Consider the following 25,174-nt stretch of genomic DNA (forward strand, 5'->3'; position numbering starts at 1 on the left):
TATGACATAACTGCTACTGTCCCCCCCACCCCACTCCAGTAGAGACACATGTGGTCAAGGAACTATACAGGGATGGGCTACAGTACAGGCAGTGTCTATGGCTTGGAACATTTGGGAACTCTGCAAGCCCCCACCCGCTCTGCTTCCCATTTTCCTCCGTAGCACCCCCAGTCCCCAGGCCCTCACCACCACAAGCCAGGCTGGTGCAGGAGTGTGGGGGAACAGGAGCACTTGAACCAGGCTGCCAGGCCAGTGTTTGGGACCAGATGATCCAGGATGTTAGGGCCTGGGAGGGTGGGGTTTGGTTACATATCTGGATGCTGGGGTGCAGGGACACCAGGTACTCTTAGGGCTCAGGGTTTAGAGCATGAGCAGACACCATGGGCTTGAGTGTTGAACCCATGGGCGCAAGTGTGTCTGCACACCCAGGGTAAGGCAGGCAAGTGATCTGCACTGCAGTGGAAGCCTGTAAGTCTTTCTAGGCTGCGCCGGTCACATGGTCAACTGCTGTATGTGGCTGGAAGAGGAGGTGGCCCTACAAGCACGTGACACACACAAGTCATTCCAGCTAAGACACCAGAGCAGGACTCAGCCTGTGACCAGGATCAGGGCCCAGTGTATGACCAAGGTCAGGACTATGTGTGGCTAAGATTTGGGCTCAGTATATGAACTGGACCAGGGCTCAGCCTGTGACCAGGATCAGGGCTTAGTATGAGACTAGGATCAGGGCTCCACCTATGATCAGGATCAGGGCTTAGTATGTAACTAGAATTAGGGTTCAGCCTGTGACCAGGATCAGGGCTCAGTGAGTGAGTAGGATCAGAACTCAGTGTGTAAACAGGGTAAAAACAGTCTGAGTTTGGGATCTGGGCTCTATCTGTGACTAGTTCAGTTATGAATAATAATTATGGCTCTAAGAGTTCACTACTTCTCAGCTGATGGTGACTGATGGCTCTCACTCCCCTGCCGCTACAAACCACTGCACTGCCCACACACGGAACCTCTCCCCAGATGCATGAGATTCTTTCCCATCCAAGTGCACAACCGACACAGGCCCACACCAGCTTGCACCCAGTCCCCCTGGGCCCCTGCCCATGGTCTCCACTTCAGGTCAACTGGGAAACTCAGCTCCCCTGAGTTAGTTCACAGGGTGAAGAGTGGCCCCTGCAGCAGTCAAGGGAGGTGCCATCCAACTCAGAGCGGAGGGGAGGCGAGGGGCAGAAGGAAGGGGACCGAGATCAGCCCCGGTCCCTCCTCGCCAGCCTCGGCCCACCCTCTAGGGCTCCAGGCTGCCCAGTTCCAGTGCTTTCAGCGGGACTGCAGGAGTCTCACAGCCTCAACACCTCACAGACAGCAGGTGTGCAGCATGGCCTGGCTCCCGAGCAGGGTCAAGGACCCAAGAGGCAACCTGGGCACAGTGCTGCCAGGCACTGCCTGGGCCACACTGGCACCTGCCTCCTGTCCTCCTATCCTGAAGCCCTGGACCCAGGCACCAAGACCTTAGCACTCAGCACATCCAGCCAGTGGACCTGTGACTTTTAGGGTCGACTCAGGCCACGCAGACACCAAACACCCTGAGGCCTGGACCGCAGTCCTGCTGTCCCCGCCCCTGCCTAAAAGCAGGCAGACGCTGGCCACAGGGTCAGGAAGCCAAGGCTTCCAGGGTGCAGGCTCTGCCCAAGGCCACGCAGCATGTCTTCTTCCACCACAGTCTGGGTCCTTGGGCCGGGTCCTTGTCCCGGCTCACTGGACAGTCCCCTCACAGCCTGCTGCCCTGGAGGACAAAGGGGATGCTTTCCTTTCTAAAAAGCAATTTACTATGCAGGCCCCCCAGGGGCCCACAACCTCCATCTGATAAGACTGCCTGGGGACTGATCGCCAGGGAGCAATCAGAAGTGCGGGTGGAGGTGTCCTCGCAAGGACGCTGGTCATGCTGGCATTTATGTTGGTGGAGAGGGAAGGCTCCTGAAGGCCACCAGCAGGGGCCGGTTGAGTGAGTGAACCAGGGTGCTGCCCCCCGAGAGCTGCAGCAGCCAGCGAACGGCCCGGAGGGAGGGTTTCGGCACCGTGGGAAGAGGCCTGTTCTGGTGGAAGTGGCTGCGGGGATGAGAGACCCACCTGCAGCCCCCGCACTGCCACCCCCTGAAAATGCAAAGCCCTGGGGTTGGCCTGGATAATGCAAGCAGGGGAGGTTTTTTCTCGCATTTAATTTTTCCACCCTTACAAGAGCTAGAGGGCTGGCTCCCCAGGGCTGCAAGGCACCCAGCTCTCCCCAGCCCGGCTGCCAACCCCAGACCCAGGGCAGGAAGGACAGCAGAGTCCACCGTGTGGGGTGCAGAGAAGGCAGGAGCCTGGCGTGACCTGCCAATCCCACCTTGAGGCCTTTGCCTTGGCTGCTCCTTCCCCTGCGACGCTCATCCCCAGACATTCACGTGCAGAGCCATGCTTGCCAGGCCTCTGCTGAAACCTCCCCTCCCCTCGGAGGCCTGCATGACCCTGCTTGCAAAGGCCACTCCCCACCTGCATCCAGCCCCTGCTAGCTTCCCTTCCTGGCCCATGCACAGCCGGGCATCACCACACTGCTCTGTCTGTCCCTGTTCCCCATCCCTCCTCACTGGGGAGAGGAGACTGAGGGCTGGGACCTGCCAGAATAGTGCCCGTCAGAGGGCAGTGACTGCCGGAGGAAGGGTGGTGGGCAATGGGTGATGGGCGGATGGATTAAAGAACAGGCAGATGGAGGAACGGGTGGATGGGTGGATGGGTGGTGGGTGGAGGGTGGTGGCAGTGGGTATAGATTAAAGAACAGGTGGACGGAGGAGAGGGTGGATGGGTGGTGGGTGGAGGGTGGTGGCAGTGGGTATAGATTAAAGAACAGGTGGACGGAGGAGTGGGTGGATGGGTGGTGGGTGGAGGGTGGTGGCAGTGGGTATAGATTAAAGAACAGGTGGACGGAGGAGTGGGTGGATGGGTGGTGGGTGGAAGGTGGTGTCAGTGGGTATAGATTAAAGAACAGGTGGACGGAGGAGTGGGTGGATGGCTGGTGGGTAGGTGGAGAATCATGACACCCGGCCCCCACTAACTGTCCTCACCCTGCCGCGGCCTCCCCTGAGCCCCTGCCTGCCTCTGCCTGCTCCTCCTGGCCGGCTCCCTGCTCCTCATGCCCTCAGCCTCCCTGCCCTTGCTCCAGCTGTCTCCTCCTGAGCCGCCTGCCTCCCTCTCCCTGCCAGGCAGCCTTTTCCTCCAACGCCTGCCACTCATGGAGCCTTCCCTTGCCTCTCAGGACACATACTTGTCACTGCACTACGCAACACGCAAGGGACCATCACATGTGCCACTGGCGCCCAGGTGGCCACGCAGACCACACACTCAGCCTGGGAAAGGGGTGCAGGGAGGCTTGAGGCTGGTGATGTCAGAGCAGCCAGGAGGGACGGGCTGAGGGAGCCAGAGGAACACCCTAGGAGGAGGCGGGTGGCAGGGCGCACACACGCAGGTCCCTGACCACACACTGCAGACCCCTCAGGCTGGAGCCGCAAGTTCGGACCCGGCCGCCATTGCTCTATCCATCTCCCCATGTCCTGGCCTAGCTCAGCCCCGGGCGCTGGCACTTCGGGCCTTTACACAGACTCTTCCTCTGACTGGGCAAGGTTCTCTTCGCTGCCCTCGCCTTGCTGTCTGGGAAGATGGCCCCACTCTGGTACACCCACCAGGGCCTCGAGATGGCACCCCATAGCCCGACTGCTCCTCGTGGAACCCCACATAGGGCATGGAACTTGCTCCAGCTGTGCCACAGTGCCTGGGCCAGCTGGCGCCCAACAAGTGCTTGGCCCGCAACTGCACAGGACACATGGCCACTGAAGACCCCAGGGGCCCACGCCCCCATCTGATGAGCCTGAAGTTCCAGTTCCACCTCCTGACGCCCTGGTCTGCCATGGCAGCTTCCGCAGCCCCTCAGCGCCTGGCACCCACTTGCAGACCTGAATGCCAGGATTCCACCTGCTCTGGGCATGGGGCTAGCAGTGGGGGTGGGGGGCAGGTCAGGACACCTGCCCATCACCTGGCCTGGGGTTGGACCTCCATGTCCGCTCCTCCCTGAACTGTGGACGTCCCTGGGAGGGGGTGGGAGGCAGCCTGGTGGGCTCCAGAGCCAGACAGTGAGTGACAGGTGGTGACAGGGAGGTCCATGTGGGTACACAGACAGCTGGGGGGCCAGCGGCCGAGACCTAAAACCTGCACCCCTCCCCTACTGAGTCAACCTCCCACGAACCCCACCCCAGACCCTCAAGGCCATGAAATCCAAGTGAACTTACACATCCGTCTCATCCCACAGGATACAGGTCTGGTTGGTGGTGCCCTGGGAGAGAGGAGAGAGGAGTCAGGCAGGGCCCCTGGCGGCCAGGACCAGCCCCCACCCTTGGGTCACCATGGGAACCACCTACAGGTGTGCTGCCAGGCATGCTGCCTGTGCGGGTCCTTAACAGACTGCGTTTTGTGAGGAGAGAACTGAGTCCAGGGTGGAGACAGCAGTGGCCCAAGGTCACCTGGCTTGGCACAAGTCTCCCAGAGCCCAGGTCCAGTGGCCAGGCTGGGCAGCAATGGCTGAAATCCGTCTCTGGTATGAAGTAGGGTGATGGGAAGACCCTTCTTCCAGGGCCTAGTGAGCAGGGGTCACCGGGCACACAGTGGCCTCTGTAAGCGCCCTGCACTGTTCTGACGTCCTACTAGCCTTCCTGGGACACAGCCTTGCCAGGCCTGCCACACACTAGCACTGCCAAAATGGGGCTGTGACAGCAGGGAGGGCCAGTGTTCCTGAGGCTGGATCTAGGGCGTGGCCTGCTCTGAGCAGCTGTGAGACTCAGTCCTCACCCAGCCCTATTGTTCCCACTTGATAAGGGAGGGAACCATGGCACAGAGAGGTTGAACAACTCTCCCAAGGTCACACAGCTAGAAAGGACAGGGCTGGGTTCTCCTGTGGCTTCTTACAGCCCTGGCCTGGGCTGGAGGCCTGGCACTGCTCAGTCCTGGTACGGTAACCCAGGCAACGTGTTCCCTGGGGGCCCTGGTTCTCAGCCCATCAGAAAGGCATCTCGGTCCCTACTCCTCTGAGGCCCAACGAAGAGCTCTATAGAGCTCCAAGGAGCAGGGTTGGGACCTGGCTGGGGTCACATAGCAGCTGTGGCCTGAGGCCGGGGCTTCCCGCCCGGGAGTGCTGGGAGGATGCTCCTGTGCTGAAATCCCAGGGCCCCTGTAGGCGAGGCCTGGCGTCAGCCCTGGCGGTGCCGGCAGAGGTGTACTTACACCCCCCGCTTCTCCGTGGCCGGGCATCTGGGGGCCAGGAGTCATGGGACAGGCTCCACTTCTCAGAAGGGGAACAACCAGGCCAATAGTGGCTGGAGGGCAGAGCGGTTGGAGCCCAGGTGGGAAGTCAGGCACAGATGGAGTTTCAGCACCTCACCTGCTGTGTGACCCTGGGCAAGTCACCGCACCTCTCTGAGCCTGTTTCCCCACCATAATCAAGGGATAAAAGCAGCTCTTGCAGGTTAGAGCTGTTGTGAGGAGGCCTCAAAGGTTTACTGGCTGAGGAGTGGGACAGAATTCACGCATGTGTGTTTCTGCAGGCATCAGAGTGTGCGCGCGGATGGCACTCACATTATACATGTGGGCAAACTCGATCTCCAAGGGTGTGCGCAGGGAGCGAGGCGGGGGCTTCACAGTCACGGAGATCACCTTGGAATTCAGGACGGTCGTGTTCCTGCAAGAGACAGAGGCACAGGTGTTGGGGGAGCCCTCCCAGCCCAGGCTCCCCCTGAGGGCCCCTGCACCCCTCGCCACCCTCTACCCCCAGCCCATCATCCACACCTCCAGGCTCCCTGGCCTCCCCGTTTACCTCCTGTGGCTGGGGTCCTGCCCACCCTACCTGCCCTGCGCTGCCCACCTCTGCAGGGCCAGGAAGCTGCCCAGGTTCCGGTACAGCACGGTGCCCACCACAAACACAGATGCTTCATCGGCCTCTGGAAGAAAGTGCACTGTCAACCCCAGTCCCCGTCCCCACAGCCAGGGCGGGACTTGGCAGCCTGACCCGGACCCCGCTGTTGCTGGCCTCTGCCGCCCATCTTCAAGGTCATGTCCAGGGCCCTGGTGGATGGTGAGGCCCACGCACCCGCGGACACAGTGCTGCAGCCGGGGAGCTGGGGCAACAGCCAAGTGCGAAGAGGGAGACCGGGCCATTCCCTGGGGCATCCTGAGAGCTGTGGGCAGGCAGGACGTGCCCCTCTTCCCAGTAACAGGGTCCTTGACATGTGACTCCCTGTCCCTCCCTGAAGTGAGGTGGCTCATCCTGACCCCTCTGCCTGGGCCTCAGGGTTGATCCACAGGCCCTGGCCCCAGAGAGGGCAAGGAGGGCTTCCTGGAAACGGGGAGCCCCTTGAGAACTGCCCAACTCTGAGGCAGCAGCTAGACTCCAGAGGGGTGGTGACCACCCGACTCTGGGGCCCACGTTCCCCATGAAGGTCCCCCGGCTCCCTGAGCCCCTCACCTGCCAGCCCCGTGGAGAAGACACTCTTGGACACAGTGACCCTGTCCTCCGGCACCTTGGCCCAGTCACCGGTGGCCCGCCAGCCCTTCATGGGGAAGCTGATGTCAGTGGCTCCGCTGGCTGGGAGCTTATGGATGCTGAGGACTGGGTGCAGGGTCAAAGGGGCGAGAGATAGAGAGAAGGGAAAGTCACAGACGCGGTGGGGCCTCAGCTGCAGGAGTTGAGGCGCAGGCCTGGCAGTGCAGGGTGATGCCGCGGGGAGCCCATGGCTCAGAGGCAGTGGTGTGGGGGCCATCTGCCCCAGCCCCAGCCCCCAGGGTACAGACCCCAACTCCCTGCACCCTGGGCCCTGTGCAGGCTCCACACTCCCTGGGTGGGCCTTGTCCCCAGACCTCGGTGAGGTCCAGGAGCAGGGACAGCAAGGAGCACCAGGCAGAGGCTGGGCCAGGTCTGGTCCTGCTGAGTTGGAGCCTTGGTGAGGGGCATGGGGCATGGGGCCTGCCCCTCCCACCCTCCATGGCCCAGAAGGTTGTCAAAGGCAGATTCTGGGGTCTGTCCTATGGCCATGGAGGGATTCGCAGGGACCAGGCACCCCCTCAGCGACCCCCACTCCCTCCTGGGACAGGGGACCCCAGTTTCCCTCCAGCTCTGTGACCTGATCCCGCCTCCCCTCCCTCTGTAGAAGGGGGATGGGGGCTTCCCTGCCTCAGGGCTCAGGCAGCAAAGGGCAGCATGGGCCATGGTGAAAGAGGGGATCCAGTGTTCCCTCCCATTCTGCAAAGGAAGGCGTTGGGGGTGCAGAAAGGCCCTGAGCTCAAGGTGGAGGGGCATGGGGACAAGGCAGCAGGTTTGGGGCAACTGAACGGGAAGAGAGTTTGGGGAAGTACTGCTGGGGTGGAAGCAGGTGCTGACAGGGACCCACCACTCTAGGGAACCTGGCCCTGGGGCTGTGGCCTCAGCCCTAGCAGGCCCCAGTGGAGCCTCAAGAATGCAGCCCAAGATGAGGCAGGGAGAGGAGGAGACGGCATGAGCATCAGTAGCGCCAAATGCAGTTGGGGGCATGGAGGCCCAAGAACAGGGTTTTGCACCATGGATGTCACTGGCAGCCTGAATGGAGGGCAGAGGGAATTCGGACTGGGTGGGCACCCAGTGAGAGGAGGGGCAGGAGGGACCAGCAGAGAACCGGGGTTGAGGACAAGAGGAAACATGCAAAGGACAAGTGGCCTGCACAAGGAGCTGCTGGGAAGCCGCAGTGGGGGATGGGGGCAGATGGATGCTGGAGCAGCGCCCTGGAGCAGGTGAAGGGGTGGGAGGCTGGACACAAGGTCATCGAGGGGCGGTGGAGGGCTGGCGTGGGCACCAGGGTGGGCTGCAGCAAGTGTGCCCGGGTAAGGGGCAAGCTTTTAAATCTTTCATTAGAACAGGATGAAAAGTGGCAGAATTACTGAAATAGTAGCAATCAGTCATGTTGATGTTTCTAGTTGAAGCATTTCACTATGGAAAAAGCAGAACTTTGTCTTTGTTTGTTTCTTAATGAGACAGCCTATTGCTCAGGCTGAAGTGCAGTGGTGTGATCACGACTCACTGCAGCCTCACCTCCTGGGTTCAAGCCATCCTCCCACCTCAGCCTCCCTAGTAGCAGGGACTACAGGCGCACCACCATGCCTGGCTAATTTCTCAAAAAAATTTGTAGAGACAGGGTTTCACTGTGCTGCCCAGGCTGGTCTCAAACTCCTGGGCTCAAGCGATACTCTTGCCTTGGCATCCTAAATAGCTGGGATTACAGGCATGAGCCACTGCGCCTAACCTCAGTCTTTAATTTAAAAGGTTAATGCTAGTTAGCCTCCCAAAGACATTATAATAAGAATGTCGATCCGTCTTGGGCATGTTTTAGTGGGACTTGTTCGAGTACAATAGGCATGAAGCTATGGTTTCCACCAGACATGTCTGAGTGCTGCCTGCAGTACAGGCCTGGTCGCATGGAAGTTAGGGTTGCTTAATTTAAAGGTCCTCGGACTGTTTTAGGCCTGGGGATGCGACACCTCAGGAGTGCCAAGCACCTTCTGACGAGATGAATATTGAAATGAACATTTCTATTGGTGAAACCACTGGGTCATCAACCCGGTCATGGCAGGTCTCTGGGTTTAAGGCTGGCTGCAAGGATCAGAGTTCAAGCCTTCGTAGTCTGTCTACATGCAGCTTGTGTCACTGTGGCCTACAGCTCTGACGGTCGGGAGGGATTATTCCTTTCACCTGGTATGCATAAAGAGACGCCATGGGAAGCCGCTCTCGCTGGCGTCCAGTTCTTGGCAGCTGAGTGAGGGAGGGATGTAGGGGTGGGGGCCTGGGCAGAGAAGCAAGGTCCTGGGAGTGAGTGAGGCTGAGCACGAGTGAGTGGAGCGTATGGGATGCACAGGGCGTCTGCGGCGTGCTACAGCTTGAATGTGTCCTGTAAACGCTTACATGTTGGAAACTGAATTCCTAATTTCTTTTTTTTTTTTCCTTTGAGACGGAGTCTCGCTCTGTCTCCCAGGCTGGAGTGCAGTAGCCGGATCTCAGCACACTGCAAGCTCCGCCTCCCGGGTTCACACCATTCTCCTGCCTCAGCCTCCCGAGTAGCTGGGACTACAGGCGCCGCCACCTCGCCTGGCTAGTTTTTTGTATTTTTTAGTAGGGACGGGGTTTCACCGTGTTAGCCAGGATGGTCTCGATCTCCTGACCTCGTGATCTGCCCATCTCGGCCTCCCAAAGTGCTGGGATTACAAGTTTGAGCCACCACGCCCGGCCTGAATCCCCAATTTCATCTGCTAATGGAACTTGGGGGTGGGGCCTTTGGGAGGTCATGAGGGTGGCCCCCATGATGGCTTTAGTGGCATTATGGGAAGGGAGACTTCAGCGGGCATTCTTGTTCCATCTCTCATGGGCTGCCTCTGCCATGCCATGCTGCAGCAGGAGGGCACTCACTCACAGCTGGAGCTATGATCTTGGACTTTCCGGCCTCCAGAATCTCTCATCTTTATAGATTACCCCTTCAGTGACAGCAACAGGAAACGGACTGAGACACGGTTATGAAGCATGTGGGGTAACCACTGTGCTCAGGGTTCGAAGTGTGTGCTGGCCATTCCGAGCACCCTGGGCCGTGCCGAGCACCCTGGAAGCTGGCCACCAGTTATGTCCTGGGCACCAGGCAACGCTCCAGGGTGTGTGTGCTGACAAAGTTCAGCTGATCCTGGTCATATCACTAGAGGTTAAACATCCTCACAGGGGAGGTGACACTGTTCCTCCTTGGGGCTCTGTGGATCATAGCTGGGGCCAGCATCCACTCCTGGGTCCTTTGCTTTGAGAGACTCTCTGACCAAGGCAGGGAAAGTTTGGGAAATGTGGCTTTTGAGAGGTATCTGAGGGCACTGTATAACAGTCACTAAACAGAATTGCTGTGAGTGTTTGTAATGACAGTCACCTTTTACCCCGGGGTTCAGGCACTCACTCGCCTCATCAGTCTCTACCTCCCCGTGAGGTGGGCACTGTTATCATCGCATTTTAGAAACGAGGAAACCGCGGAGCTGGGTGGGGTCCCGGCCCCTCTGGGAAGGCACTGCTGGGACTGACAAGCGGGAAGGTGTGGGCTGCACAGCCCCTGCCTCTGAAGCTCCACAGGGAGGACACCGGGGGTGACAGGCAGAATGAGCCTCGGCTCCCGGTGGGTACATGCGAGGTGCTGGCTCGGGAATGGAGCTCCCAGGTCCGCAGCCCCTGGGCTGTGTCTGATCCCCTCCCAGGTCACATCATCAACCCTCAGGAGACTGAAAACAGGACCTATCTGAGAAATTGGCTGGGAGAGCCCACAGAGGCTGTCTGGTCACTGCCTCTTTATACAGACGAGGACGCTGAGGCCCAGGGCTGCAGAGCAAGGCGTGGGGGGTGGCAACAGGCAGGCAGGCTTACCCAGGTTGTCTGTCACCTGGTATGCATCCCTCAGGTCCTTCATACGGAAGCCGATGACGTCCACAAAGTCCTCCACCAGCCGGAACAGCTCCTTGGCGTTGGGGCCCGCCTGGGGGGCAGGGGGGTGAGCAGCCCAGGGAGGAGGCCCCGCCATACCTCAGCCCCTGCCTCCTTCCCTTCCCTGTCCCTCCTTTTCTTATTGGCCATTTCCTAACATTTCGAGGAAGTGGGGCTGGTGACCTCTGAGTACTCCACTTTGGGGATGAGAACGCAGATGCCCAGAGGGGCTGCTGTGCCCCACCCATGGGAAGCCCAGGCTAGGGGAGAGTCTCTGGATACCCACAGCCCCCATGCCAGGTGGAGTGGCGGCTGCTGGAGGTCAGCTTGGGGGAGTGAGCACTGCCACTGCCCCCACGTGAGGAGGGCCCTATGTCCCAGCCGCCTCGGCGTTCCCATGTGCTCAGTGTTCTCCCGAACCTCCTCACTGAGCCCCGTGAAATAAATGACTGTCCTCAGACTAACGAGGAAACAGGCTGGGAACGCTGAGCTTCCTCAGTGCCACCAACACCAACAAGAGGCCATCCTGGGATCCCAACCCGGAGCACCCAGCGGGACCCCACCCCAGGCCAGCTGGAGACCAGGGAGGCACCAGCTGTGCCTGCACCCCTCCTGAGGCTGCTGACTGTGGGGGCCCCAGGCCCTACCAGTTGGGCCTCCTCCCACTTGTCCCGATTCTCCTCTGCCAGCAGGTTGCTAAGGATCTGGACAAAGTTCTGGAAAGAAGAGGAAGAAGGGCCAGTGACAGAGAACAGGGCACAAAATCACCGTTCACTGTGACCAGGGTCAGGACTCAGTGTGTGACCAGGGTCAGGGTTCAATATGGGACCAGGATCAGGGCTCAGCATGTGACCAGGGTTGGAGCTCACTGTGACCAGGGCCAGGGTTCAATGTATAACCAGGATTGAGGCTCAGTGTGTGACCAGGGTCAGGACTCAGCATGTGATCAGGGTCAGGGTTCAGCATGTGACCAGGGTTAGGGTTCAGTATGTGACCAGTGTCCAGGCTCAGTGTGTGACCAGGATCAGGGCTCAGTGTGACCAGGGTCAGGGATCAGTGTGTGACCAGTGTCCGGGCTCAGTGTGTGACCAGGATCAGGGCTCAGCATGTGACCAGGGTCAGGGTTCAGTGTATGACCAGGATCAGGGCTCAGTTTGTGACAAGGTTCAGAACTCAGAGTGTGACCAGAGTCAGGACATGGTGTGTGACCAGGGTCAGGGCTCAGTGCATGGCCAGGATTAGGGCTCAGCATGTGACCAGGGCTCAGCATGTGACCAGGATCAGGGCTCAGCTTATGACCAGAGCTCAGCGTGTGACCAGGGTCAGGGCTCAGCCTATGATCAGGGCTCAGTGTGTGACTAGGGTCAGGGTTCAGTGTGTGACCAGGGTCAGGGCTCAGCATATGACCAGGGCTCAGCATGTGACCAGGATCAGGGCTCAGCTTATGACCAGAGCTCAGCGTGTGACCAGGGTCAGGGCTCAGCCTATGATCAGGGCTCAATGTGTAACCAAGATTAGATGAGTGACAAAGGTCAGAGTTTGACCCATGACATGGGTTAGGGCCCGGGCTGTGGTCAGGGTTGAGGATCCATCTCTAAGGTCCAGGAGGGCTCCCCAGACACCTTCCTGACACCCTCTTCCAAAATCTCCCTCGGGGAGCCCACCTGTACATCCCCAGGGGTGGGGCTGTAGTACGCCCTTCGGAAAATCTCTGTCATGTTCCTCAGGACATCGATGGTGGACAGCAGGTCCCCACTGTAGCTGGTCCCGTCCTGAGAGATCTCCACCAGTGTCTGGATGACCTCTGAGACCCCCTCCCCCGGCAGCCCTCGCTGAGCCTTGGCCAGGTGCTCCCGGGTCTGCGGAAGATGGAGAGGGCGGGTGCCTTCACCTCTGTGGGACACATCCAGGCAGCCACCCAGGACCTCCCATGCCTAGGACGCTCTGCAGGATCCCGACCTGTGTGGCCGGGGTGGTTGGGGAGGGGTTGGGGACCCCCGGGAACTGGCCCTCACCATCATCTGGATGTTTCTGTAGTCAATGGAAACACAGCGGATGTAGGTGGGGGGCTCCCAGTAGGCGATGCCTTCCTCGTCCAGCTCACACCGTCGAAGGATGAGTCCTGGGGAGACCTCCCCCTTCTCAGGTGGACACTCATTGCCTGGCCCAGGAATCCCACCCTCGGCCCCTGGCAGCAGACCCTCTGGATGGGACCCTGTGGGCCCCAGAAACAGGGACTTGCCCCTGGCCTCACACGGAGAGCTGAGTCCACACAGGGACCTCATTCCCTTCAACACATTTCGAGCTGCTACCTGCCCCAAGGACTCAGGACCCACCAAGAGCTAAGCCTTCAGGAACCCCGCCGCATGGAGGTGGAGCTCTCGGCTGCGCAGGGGCTTCAGAGTTCAGCCATGAGCTCATTCGGAGCCCCTTCTAACTAACCCAGAGCCCTGGAGGGAACCAGCACCCTGGGCCCCGGCCTGGCTGCATCCACCGGGCTACAGGGGCCTCAGCCTGGCCCAGAGACATGGGGGCAACCTTGGGGTGCTGCTGGGCATTAAGGGGGAAACAGCCTTAAACATAGCACACCCTGTGATACAGAGCTCACTCCCAGGACATCATCAGAGAAACAGGGACAGCTGAGTGTTTATAGGGTGGCGGCAGCCACAGAGAACTGTCACAAGACAAGTTCAACCCCCGACAAGAGCCGCGGGACTGGATGCAGAACCTGGTTTAGATGGGGCCAAAAATGAGGGGCACCCGGAGACCCAGCCATGCACGTGGACCAAAGGCCAGGGGAGGCACGCCACCGTGCGGCATTCACGTGCTTCATTTTGCTTCTCAGCATTTGCAATCTGCTACCAAGAACATGCTCTGTTCTGTAATCAGAAGAGCGAGGGAGGAGCAGCAGCTGCAGCTGGCAATACAGGGCCCCCGCCGCCGTCCCCCACACCTCCCCACAGCAGCTCCGAGCAGAGGAACCCCGACTGCTCTCATCCTACAGAGGAGAACACTGAGGCTCAGGGAGGTTAAGTCAGTTTCTGAATGTCACACAGCAAACAAGGGCAGAACCAGAGTTTGAACCTGGGCTCCCATCCTCCCTGCCTGCTGCCTGTCAGGGACATAAAGCACTTGTACTTCTTCAAAAAGGAGGGGCGAAGGAGGCCCGCCCCTAGTGCAGTGAGCCCTTCCCCATGGAGCCCTGCTTTCTCCTTGAGGCTGGCATTCAGCGGAGACCTCCTCTTCCTGTCCCTGCAAGCCCAGGGCAAGTGCATTCACTTCCCTGTGCCTCAGTTTCCCAGCTGTAAATGGTGGCGGCTTCTTGGGTTGCTGAGACTCCACGGATGTCTTGCATTAGGGCGGAGCATGGGTGCCAGCCCCTAGCGAGTGCTCGGAACAGCGGCTGCCACAGAGTTCTCACACGGTGCCCCGGGCTTGTGGCCCCACCACCACGCGCCAGCGCACGCAGGCTGTCTGGGCTCCGTGCCTGGGCCGTGTCCCAGTGCTGACAGCACCTCAGCGTGGGCATCACCATGAGGGCAGGATGGGAGCCTCCATACACCACGTGCTCTCCAGCGCTCACCTGTGGCGTTGCGGGGACACCTGACGGCAGCCACCTCTCCCGCTGGGGTCTCCTTCCAGATCACAGCACCAAAGTTGTCCTCATCACAGATCTCATGGGGCTCTGCCAAGGAGCCCAGGACAGGGGTTCAGGAAGGGGTACTGAGAGCCAGCAGCTGGCTCTGGAAGGCCCAGACCCTTGCAAGGCGCCTGGAGCGGGCATCACTATGAGGACGGGACGGGAGCCCCCAACACACCACGTGGGTGACAGCAGAGCCCGAGCCTGCCCGATTGCCACCAGCCCTCCCCACCGCCCAGCCCAGGTGGGAGGGGCCTCACCAGGACACCGCTGGGTGCCGCACTGCCGGTACTCATCCTGGGGGCCCTGGCAGACTGCTCCCCCGAAGAAGGGCCCGGAGCAGACGCGCTCCCGTCGCTGGCTGCCAGCCCCACACGTGACGCTGCAACTGCCCCATGACGCCCAGGCCTGCCACTTGCCATCCACTGCAGGCACAGCCAGACACAGGGCACAGGCGACAAGGAGGGCGGGGTGCAGGAGCCACAGTGACACAAGGACACAGACAGGGACGCACACAGAGCCGTGCGGCAGTGAAACACAGCGACCCAGGGATGTGGGGCAGGAGGTCAGGAGAAGGGAAATTCAGACCAGGAGAGGAGAAATCAGTCAACAGCCTGATACAAAATAAAGCAAACTCCCACATGCAGCCAACCCCACCACCCTCCACGCCTCACTGTACACCCCGCTACCCCACGGCCTCCCCACACTCCTCTTCGCCATGGATACCCCAAGTCCCACTGTACACCCTGCTACCTCACAGTCACCCCACACTCCACTTCCCCCACAGACACCCCAAGTCCCACTGTGCACCCTGCTACTCCATGGTCACCCCACACTCCACTTCCCCCACAGATACCCCAAGTCCCACTGTGCACCCCACTACCCCACGGCCACACTCTACTTCCCCCACAGACACCCCAAGTCCCACTGTGCACCCCACTACCCCACGGCCACACTCTACTTCCCCCACAGACACCCCAAGTCCCACTGTGCACCCCACTACCCCACGGCCACACTCTACTTCCCCCACAGACACCCCAAGTCCCACTGTGCACCCCACTACCCCATGGCCACACTCTACTTCCCCCACAGACACCCCAAGTCCCACTGTGCACCCCACTACCCCACGGCCACACTCTACTTCCCCCACAGACACCCCAAGTCCCACTGTGCACCCCACTCCTCTCCCAATGGCCACCCCATGCCCCACTCTCCTCATGGCCCCCCCCCACCCCACAGTGCACCTCACTCACCCTGCAGCCACTCCACGCCCCGTTTCCCCCACGGCCACTGCAGACCCCACTGTGCACCCCACTCCCTCCTCAGTCACATACCAGGGCCCATGGTTACCCCCACCCGCCGTGGGGCTTGTCCCCTCCCTAGAGGTTCCTGCTTGTTAGGTGCCCCCAACCCCAGCCCGGCGCACCCCTGACCTGGGCACTGCTGCAGGAAGCAGTCTCGGGTCTCAACCCAGTGGCCCTGGCACTCGGCGCCCCCATAGGAAGGCCCGTTGCATTCACGCGTGCGCTGCTGTCGGCCCTGGGAGCAGCTGGCGGAGCAGGCGCTCCAGCTCGACCACTCGTTCCAGTTTCCATCCACTGCCCGGCCCGGGGGAGGAAGGGGACACGAAGTGGGCGTGAACACCCGGCACCCCAATGCCTGGCTTGGGATGTGGGTGTGAGCACCCTGGAGGCTACTGCTTCACACTCAGCCTAGGACATAGGTGAGAACACCCTGGGGGCCACTACCCACACCCAGCCTGTGACATGGGTGAGAACATCCAGGCTGGGACACGAGAGAGTAAACCCCGGGGGCCACCACCCCATACCCAGCCTGATATGGGTGTAAACACCTTGGGGCCCACCAGCCCACACCCAGACTGTGACATGGGTGTGAACACCCTGGGGGCCACCATCCACGCCCAGCCTGTGACATGGGTGAGAACACCCTGGGGGCCAGCAGCCCTCACCCAGCCTGGGACACAGGTGTGAACACCCTGGGGGCCACCACCCCACACCCAACCTGGGACATGGGTGGGAAATGCCCCAAGGTCACACGTCAGCCTGCTTCCTGAACCCAGTCTGAGGTTCCAACCTCTGAGCACCCTGAGGTGGGTCTGGAGTGGGCAAAGCTGGGTTCCCAGGCCTGGCCAGTGGCCTACTGTGACCTCTCTTTTCTTCCCTTCCTCCCTGTCCCCACGCCCTCCCTCTCACCTACCAGGGCACAGGGCGATGTTGCAAAACTTGGTTTGCTTCTCAGGGCCCTCACAGGGGTTGCCTCCAAACTGGGGGGGCCTGCAGGTGCGCGTGCGATCCCGAAAGCCACGGCCACAGGTGCTGGAGCAGAGGCTCCAGGGTGACCACTCGTCCCAGGCACCATGCACTGCAGAGGGACGGAAGGTGCTGCTGCCCTCTGCTGCCACGGTCCCTGAAGCCCTGGCCGCCCACTGCCCCAGCCCCCTGCTGCCCTGGCCTTCTGCTGCCCCAGCCCCCCACTGCCCCGGCTGCCCACTGCCCCAGCCGCCCGCTGCCGAAGCCCAAGTTCCCACCCACCTGGGCACACGGCGGAGTTGTTGCACAGCCGCTGCTCGCGCAGGGGTCCGCTGCACTGCGTGCTGTAGGAGGAGGACACGCAGAAGCGCGTGCGGGTCTGCCAGCCCTCGCCGCAGGTGCTGGAGCACACGCTCCACGGGGACCACTCCTCGGCTGCTGGGTCACCTGCAGGCCCCACTACAGCGTCACAGGCCTGCCGCCCACGGGGCTGCAGTCAGACCGGGGCCGGATCCCGCAGCAGGAGGGCTGCCCTGCTGGGGAGCAGGCAGCAGGGCTGGGGCAGAGCCCCCGGGCCTTCGAACCAGGCTGATCTCAAGAACTGGTCATTTCCCCTACAAGGCTGGAAGCCCTGAGAGCCGGTCTGTGCCATCCCTGGGCCTCTGGGGTCTGGCCAGGGACAGGTCTCCTCACCTTACACCAGTTCCCCTAATGCCAATCAGTCAGGAGACAAGAGCCCAGCACCTGACGGGTTAGTCTAGTTGTTCAAGTTACTACCCATAACTAGTGGTGATTGTTAACTTACAGTATTTCCCAAAGCCCTAGTCCTGCCCACCCCCCTCCCGCCAGCTCACCGGTCTGGGGGGCTGGGAACCCAAACTGCTGCAGCTCGTCCCCCAGCTCCTCACGCCGCCGGGCATCTGTGGACCGCAGGGACTGGCTCCGGGAGCTGGTGCGCCCAGCGGCTGCAGGACGGGCTCAGGTCAGCACGGGAGCAGTGCTTTGCCCCCGTCCTCTCTCTCTGTGGCCACAGTGCTCTGAGCCCGCCAGCACTGGGCGACCTGGCTCCACTGGGCAGTTGGGAAGCCAGGGACCAGAGCGCCCAGCCTGGCACCAGCCCTCATCTGGTCAACAGGGGACCCTTCCTGTGGGTCCCGTCTCCCGTACCCTGCGCCCACTCCCTCACTGCCTTCATTGCCCACAGGCCAGCATTCACCTGCAGGACGGCAGCCCGCACTAAGTGGTGGCTGCTTTCCCCTGCCTGGCACCCCAACAGCGCCCCTGCCTCCGTCCCGCAGGCCATCTGACGCCCCAGGCCCCTCCCCAGGCTCCTGAGAGGAGCTCCTCTCCCCAGGAAAGTTCACCAAGGAAAAAGCCCAAAGACAGTCTCATTACAACGTGATTTAACTTCATGGAAGCAGCTAAAAAATGCATGGGGTCATTAGAGAGCCTTATTAGAGAAATACATTCTGGAGGCAGCATCCGGCTGGGGCAGGAGGTCTGGCTTGGCCAGAGCTCCCACAGCCAGCCTTCCGCACACCCTCCAAAACCCCCAATCCACAAACGGGAAGAAAGCCCCATCTAGGCCGGGTGCGGCGGCTCATGCCTGTAATCCCAGCACTTTGGGATCACGAGGTCAGGAGATCGATACCATCTACTAAAAATACAAAAAATTAGCCGGACGTGGTGGCAGGCGCCTGTAGTCCCAGCTACTCGGGAGGCTGAGGCAGGAGAATGGCGTGAACCCGGGAGGCGGAGTTCGCAGTGAGCCGAGATCTTACCACTGCACTCCGGCCTGGGTGACACAGCAAGACTCCCTCTCAAAAAAAAACACCAAAAAACAAAAAAAAGAAAGCCCCATCTAGTCCCACCCAGCCCCAAGCACCACACTCTTCGGGGCCCTCACCTCTGCTCCCCCGGCTAGGCCCCACTCCCACGGGCCAGCCCCGAGTTGAGGTCCTGCTTCTCAGAGCCCAGACTCACCCTATTCACTCTTCCTGCAGGCCCCGCCCAGCGCCTGCCAGGCCCAGGCCCCGCCCCTACCTGGTCCCGCCCTAAGCCCCTCCCTCCACCGGCCCTGTTGCTCTGGGCCCTACCCCTCCCTGCCCCCACCAGCCCCTTGTGCTCGAGGCCCCTCCTCTCCAGGGCCCCGCCCCTCCCCCACAAGCCCCGCCTCTCCAGGGCTCTGGCTCCGCCCCGCCCCGCCCGCACTCACGGCCGCAGGCCTCGCGGTTGCACTGGCGACCCTCCTCCAGCACCCCCTCGCAGCCGCCGCCCTCCACTCCCGGCACGGGCAGGCAGGTGCGCGTCCGCGTCTGGAGGCCTCCCCCGCAGTCCCGCGTGCATTCGCCCCACAGGGACCACAGCTTCCAGCCGCCTGGGGGGAGACCAGAGGACGGGGATCAGGGTAGGGCAGGGGCTCGTGGCCTGGACGGGGTAAATCATGGGGGTGCTAAGCCCGCCGAGGCTGGCCCGGGTCGGGAGGGGCCGCAGTGCCGGGGACAGCCTGGCCTGGGAGGACCTGGGGGTCCGGTGTCTACCCAGCTCCCGGGTCCACTCTGGAGAGCTCAGGTCACGCCTGAGCCGGAAGGGTCCCCGTGTGCCAACCGCCGCTGGACAGGTTTGCTGCCAGGATGATGAAGGGATAACGACCTTCGCCCACTCGAGGGCTGCCTCACAACTCAGCGTCCTGATGGTGAGCGGAGGGTGGAGGGGCCTGGCCGCCAAAGCTCTCCTTCCTGGCACGCCTGGAAGCCCCCAGGCTCCATCCAGTTTCTGGCCAGGCCCTGCTCATCAGAGCCTCAGTTTCCTCATGGGCTCAGCGGAGGGTCGCCATCCTCATCACCAGGGCTCCACATTTCACACCCCAGCTGTGACCTGCAGCCGCTTCCTCACCCCACGCAGGGATACCAGTGGTGACCAAGGCCTCACACCTGGTATCCAACCAGGGCCTCGAACCCAGGGCACAGCCTGACTGAGCCTGCCCTGGACCTGGCCAGCTGGCCACACGAGGGAGCCTGTGACAAATGCCTGCAGGCCCCTTCCCACCACACCCCTGCCCTGACCCCAGCCACTCTGTTCAGCTTCTCTGGTGGGTCTTCCTCCATCCCGGCCCTAACAGTGCCCACGGCCTTTATGGACCTGTGTTCCCCCAGCAAACCAGACCTCATGCCCCAGGAGTCTCTGCTCCCCGGGGGTCCTCGTGCTGCCAAGAACACTTTGGGCCACTTGGAGTGCCCGTGGTCCTGGAGCACTGGGTAGCCATGGAGGAGCACAAAGCAGGAGAGGGCCACTGCCATCTGTGGGCCAGAGAGGGGCAACGGCACCAGGGGGCCGGGAAGGGGCTGCCTCGTCCAGGCATCCCGTTTGGGCCTCCTGCCCAGCACTCTGGGCTAATGCACACCCAATGCAGCAGGGTCAGGGCGACTTGGAAAGGGCATTCAGCCCTTGCCAAGTGCCTGCTCCTGGCCAAGGTGGCGAGGAGACAGCTGGCGGCCACCACAAGGGGACCCACCATGAAGTTGGGGCCACTGCCCCATGCTGCCACTGGGGAGCACTGGGGATCTGGCCTCTCGATCCCAGGCACAGCAGGGGAGGCCCCGGGGCAGCAATCAGGCCAAGCACAGGCCACCCTGACCCACCAGAAGGGCCCCAGGGCCTCTCAGAGCCTCAGGGAAGGGGCCCTGCCTCCCTCAGTGGGAGTGTGGACTGAAGGAGACCCCAGGGGAGCTCCAGCCGCCAGGTTCCCCCAGTGGCTCCACCACCCACTGGCCTCACTCCCATCATTTACAACATGAGGATAGTGGCTGACCTCCCAGGACTGAGCAGTGGGAAGGCAAACAGCAAAAATGCATGTGGGGAGGATGGTGTGTGGGCATTGTCATTTGGGTCAGAGTTGATTCCTGGGGCCCCACTTTGATTTTCAGCAAACTCAGTGTCCAACCAGAGCGCCCCCCACCCTGCCCCACTTCCCCACACCTATGCCAGGACTGACCAGCAGGGGGTGCCAGGGGCACGGGGATGAGACGCAAGAGAGGGACTTGACCTGCCACAGCTGTGTGAGGAGTGGGTGCCTCATTCTCCCTGCTGGGGACCATCGGGTGGGGGGAATCTTCCAGGCCCCCACACCTGCTGCAGAACCCTCTCCCTTCCCTTACAGAGCCACACTCCCATAGGTCCCAGAGAGGAGAGCACCTGGCTGCTTCCTCCACAACGTGCTTGGCCCATGCCATGCCAGGGGAGGTAGGGGACCCAGCACAGCCTCCAGGGCACAAGGGCAGGACAGGGTGGCATGTGCCCACAGCACAGGAACAGGTGACAGGCCCTTCGTGGCTGCCCTGTCACATGCCCTAACTCAGGACAAGGAGAGGAACCTGGACTTGAACTGGTGGTCAGATTCCAAACGCCCCCCCCATCCCCCAGACTACGGCCTCCTGCCAGGACTGACCGGGGCCCAGGCGCTCCAGGCCTCAGTGGTCTCCCCTGCTGAAGGCATCTCACCCCCCGATTATGAGGCAAAGGCACAGACGGGGTCCTGAGAGGCGGGCCTGGCAATGGGTCAGGGTGGTACGTACTGCAGCACCCCCCTCGCCATCCCAGCCCAACCCCCACGCGGAAGCCTGAGTGACGTGGAAACTGGCAGTGGGTGGGAGAGAGAGGGTGTCCAAGCCAGGCTCATCGGAGGATGCCACTCGGTTCCCATGGCAACTGCTGCAGCGCGCAGCCTTTCAGGATAGACCCAGGTTAGGCCTCAGCTGCCAAAACACCCACTCATTTCAGGGCTGGTTACCTTGGTGACCCAGGTGGTAAGGATGTGGTAGGGGTAGAAGGGGCGGGGGCACATCAGGAGAGGCTGTGCAGGGGGGACACTGGCCCAGAGGATGGATCACCCTGCCCCCACAAACCAAGCCCTGACCCTGGTCACATACTGAGCCCTGACTTTGGACCTGTGCTGAGCCCTGATCCAGGTCACAAGCTGACCCTGGATGCATACTGAGTCTGGATTCTAGTCACACTGATTCCTAACCCTGGTCACATACTGAGCCTTGATCCTCATCACAGACTGACCTCTGGTCCTGGACACAGAATTCCTGATCCTGTCACATTCTGAGCCCTGATCCCAGTCACAGACTGATCCTTCATCTTGGTCACACTCCTGCCACTAATAAACACTGAGAAAACGGTAGCTGCTATTTTTATTCTTGGTTTGTTTTTTATGTGTGTCCCCTCACATAGCTGACACTCAATAAGTGTTTGCCCAGTGAATGCATCAAAGCCAGGATGGAGCCCCTGGGGTCTGTAGTGCAGGGCGCAGAGGTGTTCAAGCCACCCTTTGCTGGGTGGCCACAGTGTGTCTGAGCTGGGTGGGCAGTGAGGGGCAGCAGAGGAGCAGCAAGCAGGCTGGGGGGTGGGCTGCCCCTCCAGGCCCGGAAAGAAGCCGCCTTTCTTCCCCCACTCAATGCCAGCTCTGTCTGGAAGCCTCATTTCCATCTCATTAAGGGGATGAATAGAGCCAATTAACGGCCCTAGGCAGCCTGGCCACCCAGGGGAGAGGGTGTTTGGTGAGAGGCCTCCTGGTGTCCTTCCCACCCTGGCGCCCTAGACTGGAGGCTGTGAGCTCCCCACAGCCCGCACCCTGAGTTGGCTGGGATGGGGGTGCAGGGGGGCGCAGGGGGTGTCCCTCCCTCCAGCTGGGCCTCCCCAGCTTCCGGCCTCTCCTCTGGAGGGGAGCTGTGCACTTCTGTCTGTAGCCAGCAGAGGTCTCCCGAGTCCAGCAGGTCAGGCAGCACCGGGGCTGGAGGGTCAGTTCCGCCATTCCCGCCCTGCTCTGCCACCAGGTCCCGGGCACCACAGTGTGTCCCAGGGATGACCCCACCCCCAGCCCAGGCTCTGAGTTAGGGTCTGTCCTGTGGCACCCAGACTTCTCCTCTGAGACCTGGACCAGGGCCCTCTGCACGGACGTGGAAAGGAGGGCCCCAGAGGGCAGATGGGGCTCCCTGTGGCCTGACTTAGCCCACCTGCTGCCAGTAGCTCCTACAGGCGGGGCCCAAGTGGCCGGCCCTCATTCCTCCCGCCACAGAGGCGGGCACCAGTGGATCTCAGGATGGGACTGAGAAGCCGAGCCCACCATCCGGCAGGCCACTTCCCAGGTGAGCCAAGAAGAGCGATGAACCTTGTAGGGCAGTGGGGTTCCCCTAAACCTGTCAAGGCTCCATCTCCTGAAAGCCTCACATAGGCCCTGCAAGCAGGTAGTGTCCTGTCTCCAACTCTCAGGAGGGAAACTGAGGCTCCCTGAGCTGGCCGAGTCTTGTGGCTTCCTTTTTTTTTTTTTTTTTTTTTTTTTTTTTGAGACGGAGTCTGGCTCTGTCGCCCAGGCTGGAGTGCAGTGGCGCGATCTCGGCTCACTGCAAGCTCCGCCTCCCGGGTTCACGCCATTCTCCTGCCTCAGCCTCCCGAGTAGCTGGGACTACAGGCGCCCACCACCTTGCCCGGCTATTTTTTTGTATTTTTTTAGTAGAGACGGGGTTTCACCGTGTTAGCCAGGATGGTCTCGATCTCCTGACCTCGTGATCCACCCGTCTCGGCCTCCCAAAGTGCTGGGGTTACAGGCTTGAGCCACCGCGCCCGGCCTGTTGCTTCCTTTTCTTGATCAGGCAGGTGCTCCCTGGCCTGAGAATGGTGCCCTGTTTACAAGCCTGAAAGCTCAGGGCCCATCCCGGAGACCTTGGACAAGTCTCTGCGCACCTCCCAGGCCCCGACCCCGGCTGTCTGCTGCCAGCTGCACATCCTTTCTCCCCATCTTTCTGGGAAGTGGAACCCAAACACAGGGCCCTGACTCAGCCTCTCTTGCAGCCGGGCGGGCGTGGGGTGCGTTCTGGTTCTGAGCGGAGGAGGTGAAGGGCTGAGGGCATGGTGGGCCCATGCATATCATTCCCAGCGGGCCCCATCCTGCCATCCCCATCTGAAATGGGTGTTGTCTGTGATGGGGACTGAAGCCTTCTTGTTTTCTAGATTTTTCTAAATTGGCCCTTGTGCAAAAAGAGTGGCTCCCCTGTCCAAGCCAGAAACCCCTGACAGTGGAGGCCTTGGCACCTTCCCAAGTCCCTCAGTGCTCCCTGTCACCGTGAGACTACCTGGAGTCCCAAACTCCACTCCAGTCCTGACTCCCCTCCAAATTCCAGTCCAGCCTTTGCCGCTCCCTCTGCCCCTGCACAGCCCAGAGAGGCCTCCAGATGCCTCTTCCCAGGACTTCCCGGGCTCCCGCGGTTGGGGCTGAGCCTGACTCTGTCTCCAACAGCCTCAGGAGTGAGCGAGGTGTCACTGGACAGGTGGGCCTGGGCTGAGCCTGACTCACCCTGGAGGCAAGGCAGGGACGGGGAGGTCACCCTAGCTCCGTGGCCGGTCACAGCCCCTTGGCCAGCAGCACAGCCTCCCACTCCCCTGCGGGATCCAGGAGCCCAACAGAAGTGTGGGTTCACACTCCACACCCAGTTCCAGCCCAGCCTCCATACCCACTCCCTGTGGGTACACGGAGGACACACACGAGGACACACACCACACACAGGATGCAGGGACACACACCACACAGGGACACACCACACAGGGACACACACAGGGACACACACACCACACAGGGACACATAGGGACACACACACAGGGACACACACACACACACACAAGGGCACGCAGGGACACACACACTTGCTCCCAGGCCCCAGGACGCTGCTTTTTCATTATCTTCCATGTCGCTTCTGCAATAAAATTCTTTAATTAAAACATGAATATTTAAAACAACCCTTGAGAGAAACGGCCCCATCTCACCCAAGGCGGAAAAATGCAAAGGGAGGCAGTGGCGAGATGAGGGCCAGAGAGAGCCGGCAGGAGGGGCCTGGCAGCCTGGGGGGCCGTGGAGCGTGGGGCAGTGCAAGGTGGAGGGGAACAGTTGCTTGGCCTGAGGAGTGTTTGCAGAGTCTGACGCATGACGTGGCCATGTGGCATTTGGACAGGCCGTGTTGGGGGCAGGGCTGAAAATGGGCCACGGGCTGGCCTGGGCTGCCTGCTTGCTCCTGCACTTGGCTGTGCGTTGCCTGCTAGGGACAGCGACGGATGGACAAGCCCGTTCCAGTGTCCCCGGGGCCCACAGCCAGGGCACAAAGCTCTCTGGGCACAGGTCTCAGCTGGCAGGATCTGGGGTTGACCCTGCCTCCACTCAGCTATGTGTCTGCTGAATGGTCACCTGCCTCTCTGGTCCTCATGACACCCCATCCCCCACACGCACACGCACACGCACACACGGACACATACGCACTCACATACACTCACACATGCACTCACACATTCACACTCATACACATGTGCACGCACACACACATTCACACACGTACATGCACGCACTCACATTCGCACACATGCACACATGCACGCACACGCACTCACACAGTCACACACATTCACACACAGGCACACACATGCACACACACGCACAGCTCTGAGCAGAGCTCACTGCAGAAGCCCTAGTGTTACCACCCGGTGGCAGCATCAAGTAGCTCTGCCATCAGTCTACCACTTACAAGCCGTGTGGCCCTGGCCGCTGCCTTAACATGTCTGTGTCTGGTTTTCTCCAACAGGGACTGACTGAGTGCCTGCTGCTCCCAGGTACTGTTCTACACTCTGGGGGGCACATCAGGAAACCGGCAATGCCTGCTTTGTGTTGCTTACATCCTGGCCTG

The 25,174-nt window shown here is 61.1% G+C and overlaps 1 protein-coding gene across 1 annotated transcript in view; it reads right to left on the bottom strand.

The window, feature by feature from the left end:
* LOC105488412 (adhesion G protein-coupled receptor B1) overlaps positions 1 to 25,174 on the bottom strand; it is an 81,452-nt gene that overhangs the window by 51,454 nt on the left and 4,824 nt on the right. The window contains 15 exon segments of the mRNA XM_071067705.1: positions 4,308 to 4,351; positions 5,647 to 5,749; positions 5,933 to 6,008; positions 6,533 to 6,676; positions 10,478 to 10,586; positions 11,182 to 11,250; positions 12,199 to 12,393; positions 12,550 to 12,656; positions 14,118 to 14,219; positions 14,435 to 14,599; positions 15,608 to 15,772; positions 16,392 to 16,556; positions 16,727 to 16,891; positions 17,299 to 17,409; positions 18,660 to 18,821. Coding sequence (XP_070923806.1) covers positions 4,308 to 4,351; positions 5,647 to 5,749; positions 5,933 to 6,008; positions 6,533 to 6,676; positions 10,478 to 10,586; positions 11,182 to 11,250; positions 12,199 to 12,393; positions 12,550 to 12,656; positions 14,118 to 14,219; positions 14,435 to 14,599; positions 15,608 to 15,772; positions 16,392 to 16,556; positions 16,727 to 16,891; positions 17,299 to 17,409; positions 18,660 to 18,821 — 1,882 coding nt within the window.

This window comes from Macaca nemestrina, chromosome 8, assembly GCF_043159975.1.
Source record: "Macaca nemestrina isolate mMacNem1 chromosome 8, mMacNem.hap1, whole genome shotgun sequence".
NCBI lineage: Eukaryota > Metazoa > Chordata > Mammalia > Primates > Cercopithecidae > Macaca > Macaca nemestrina.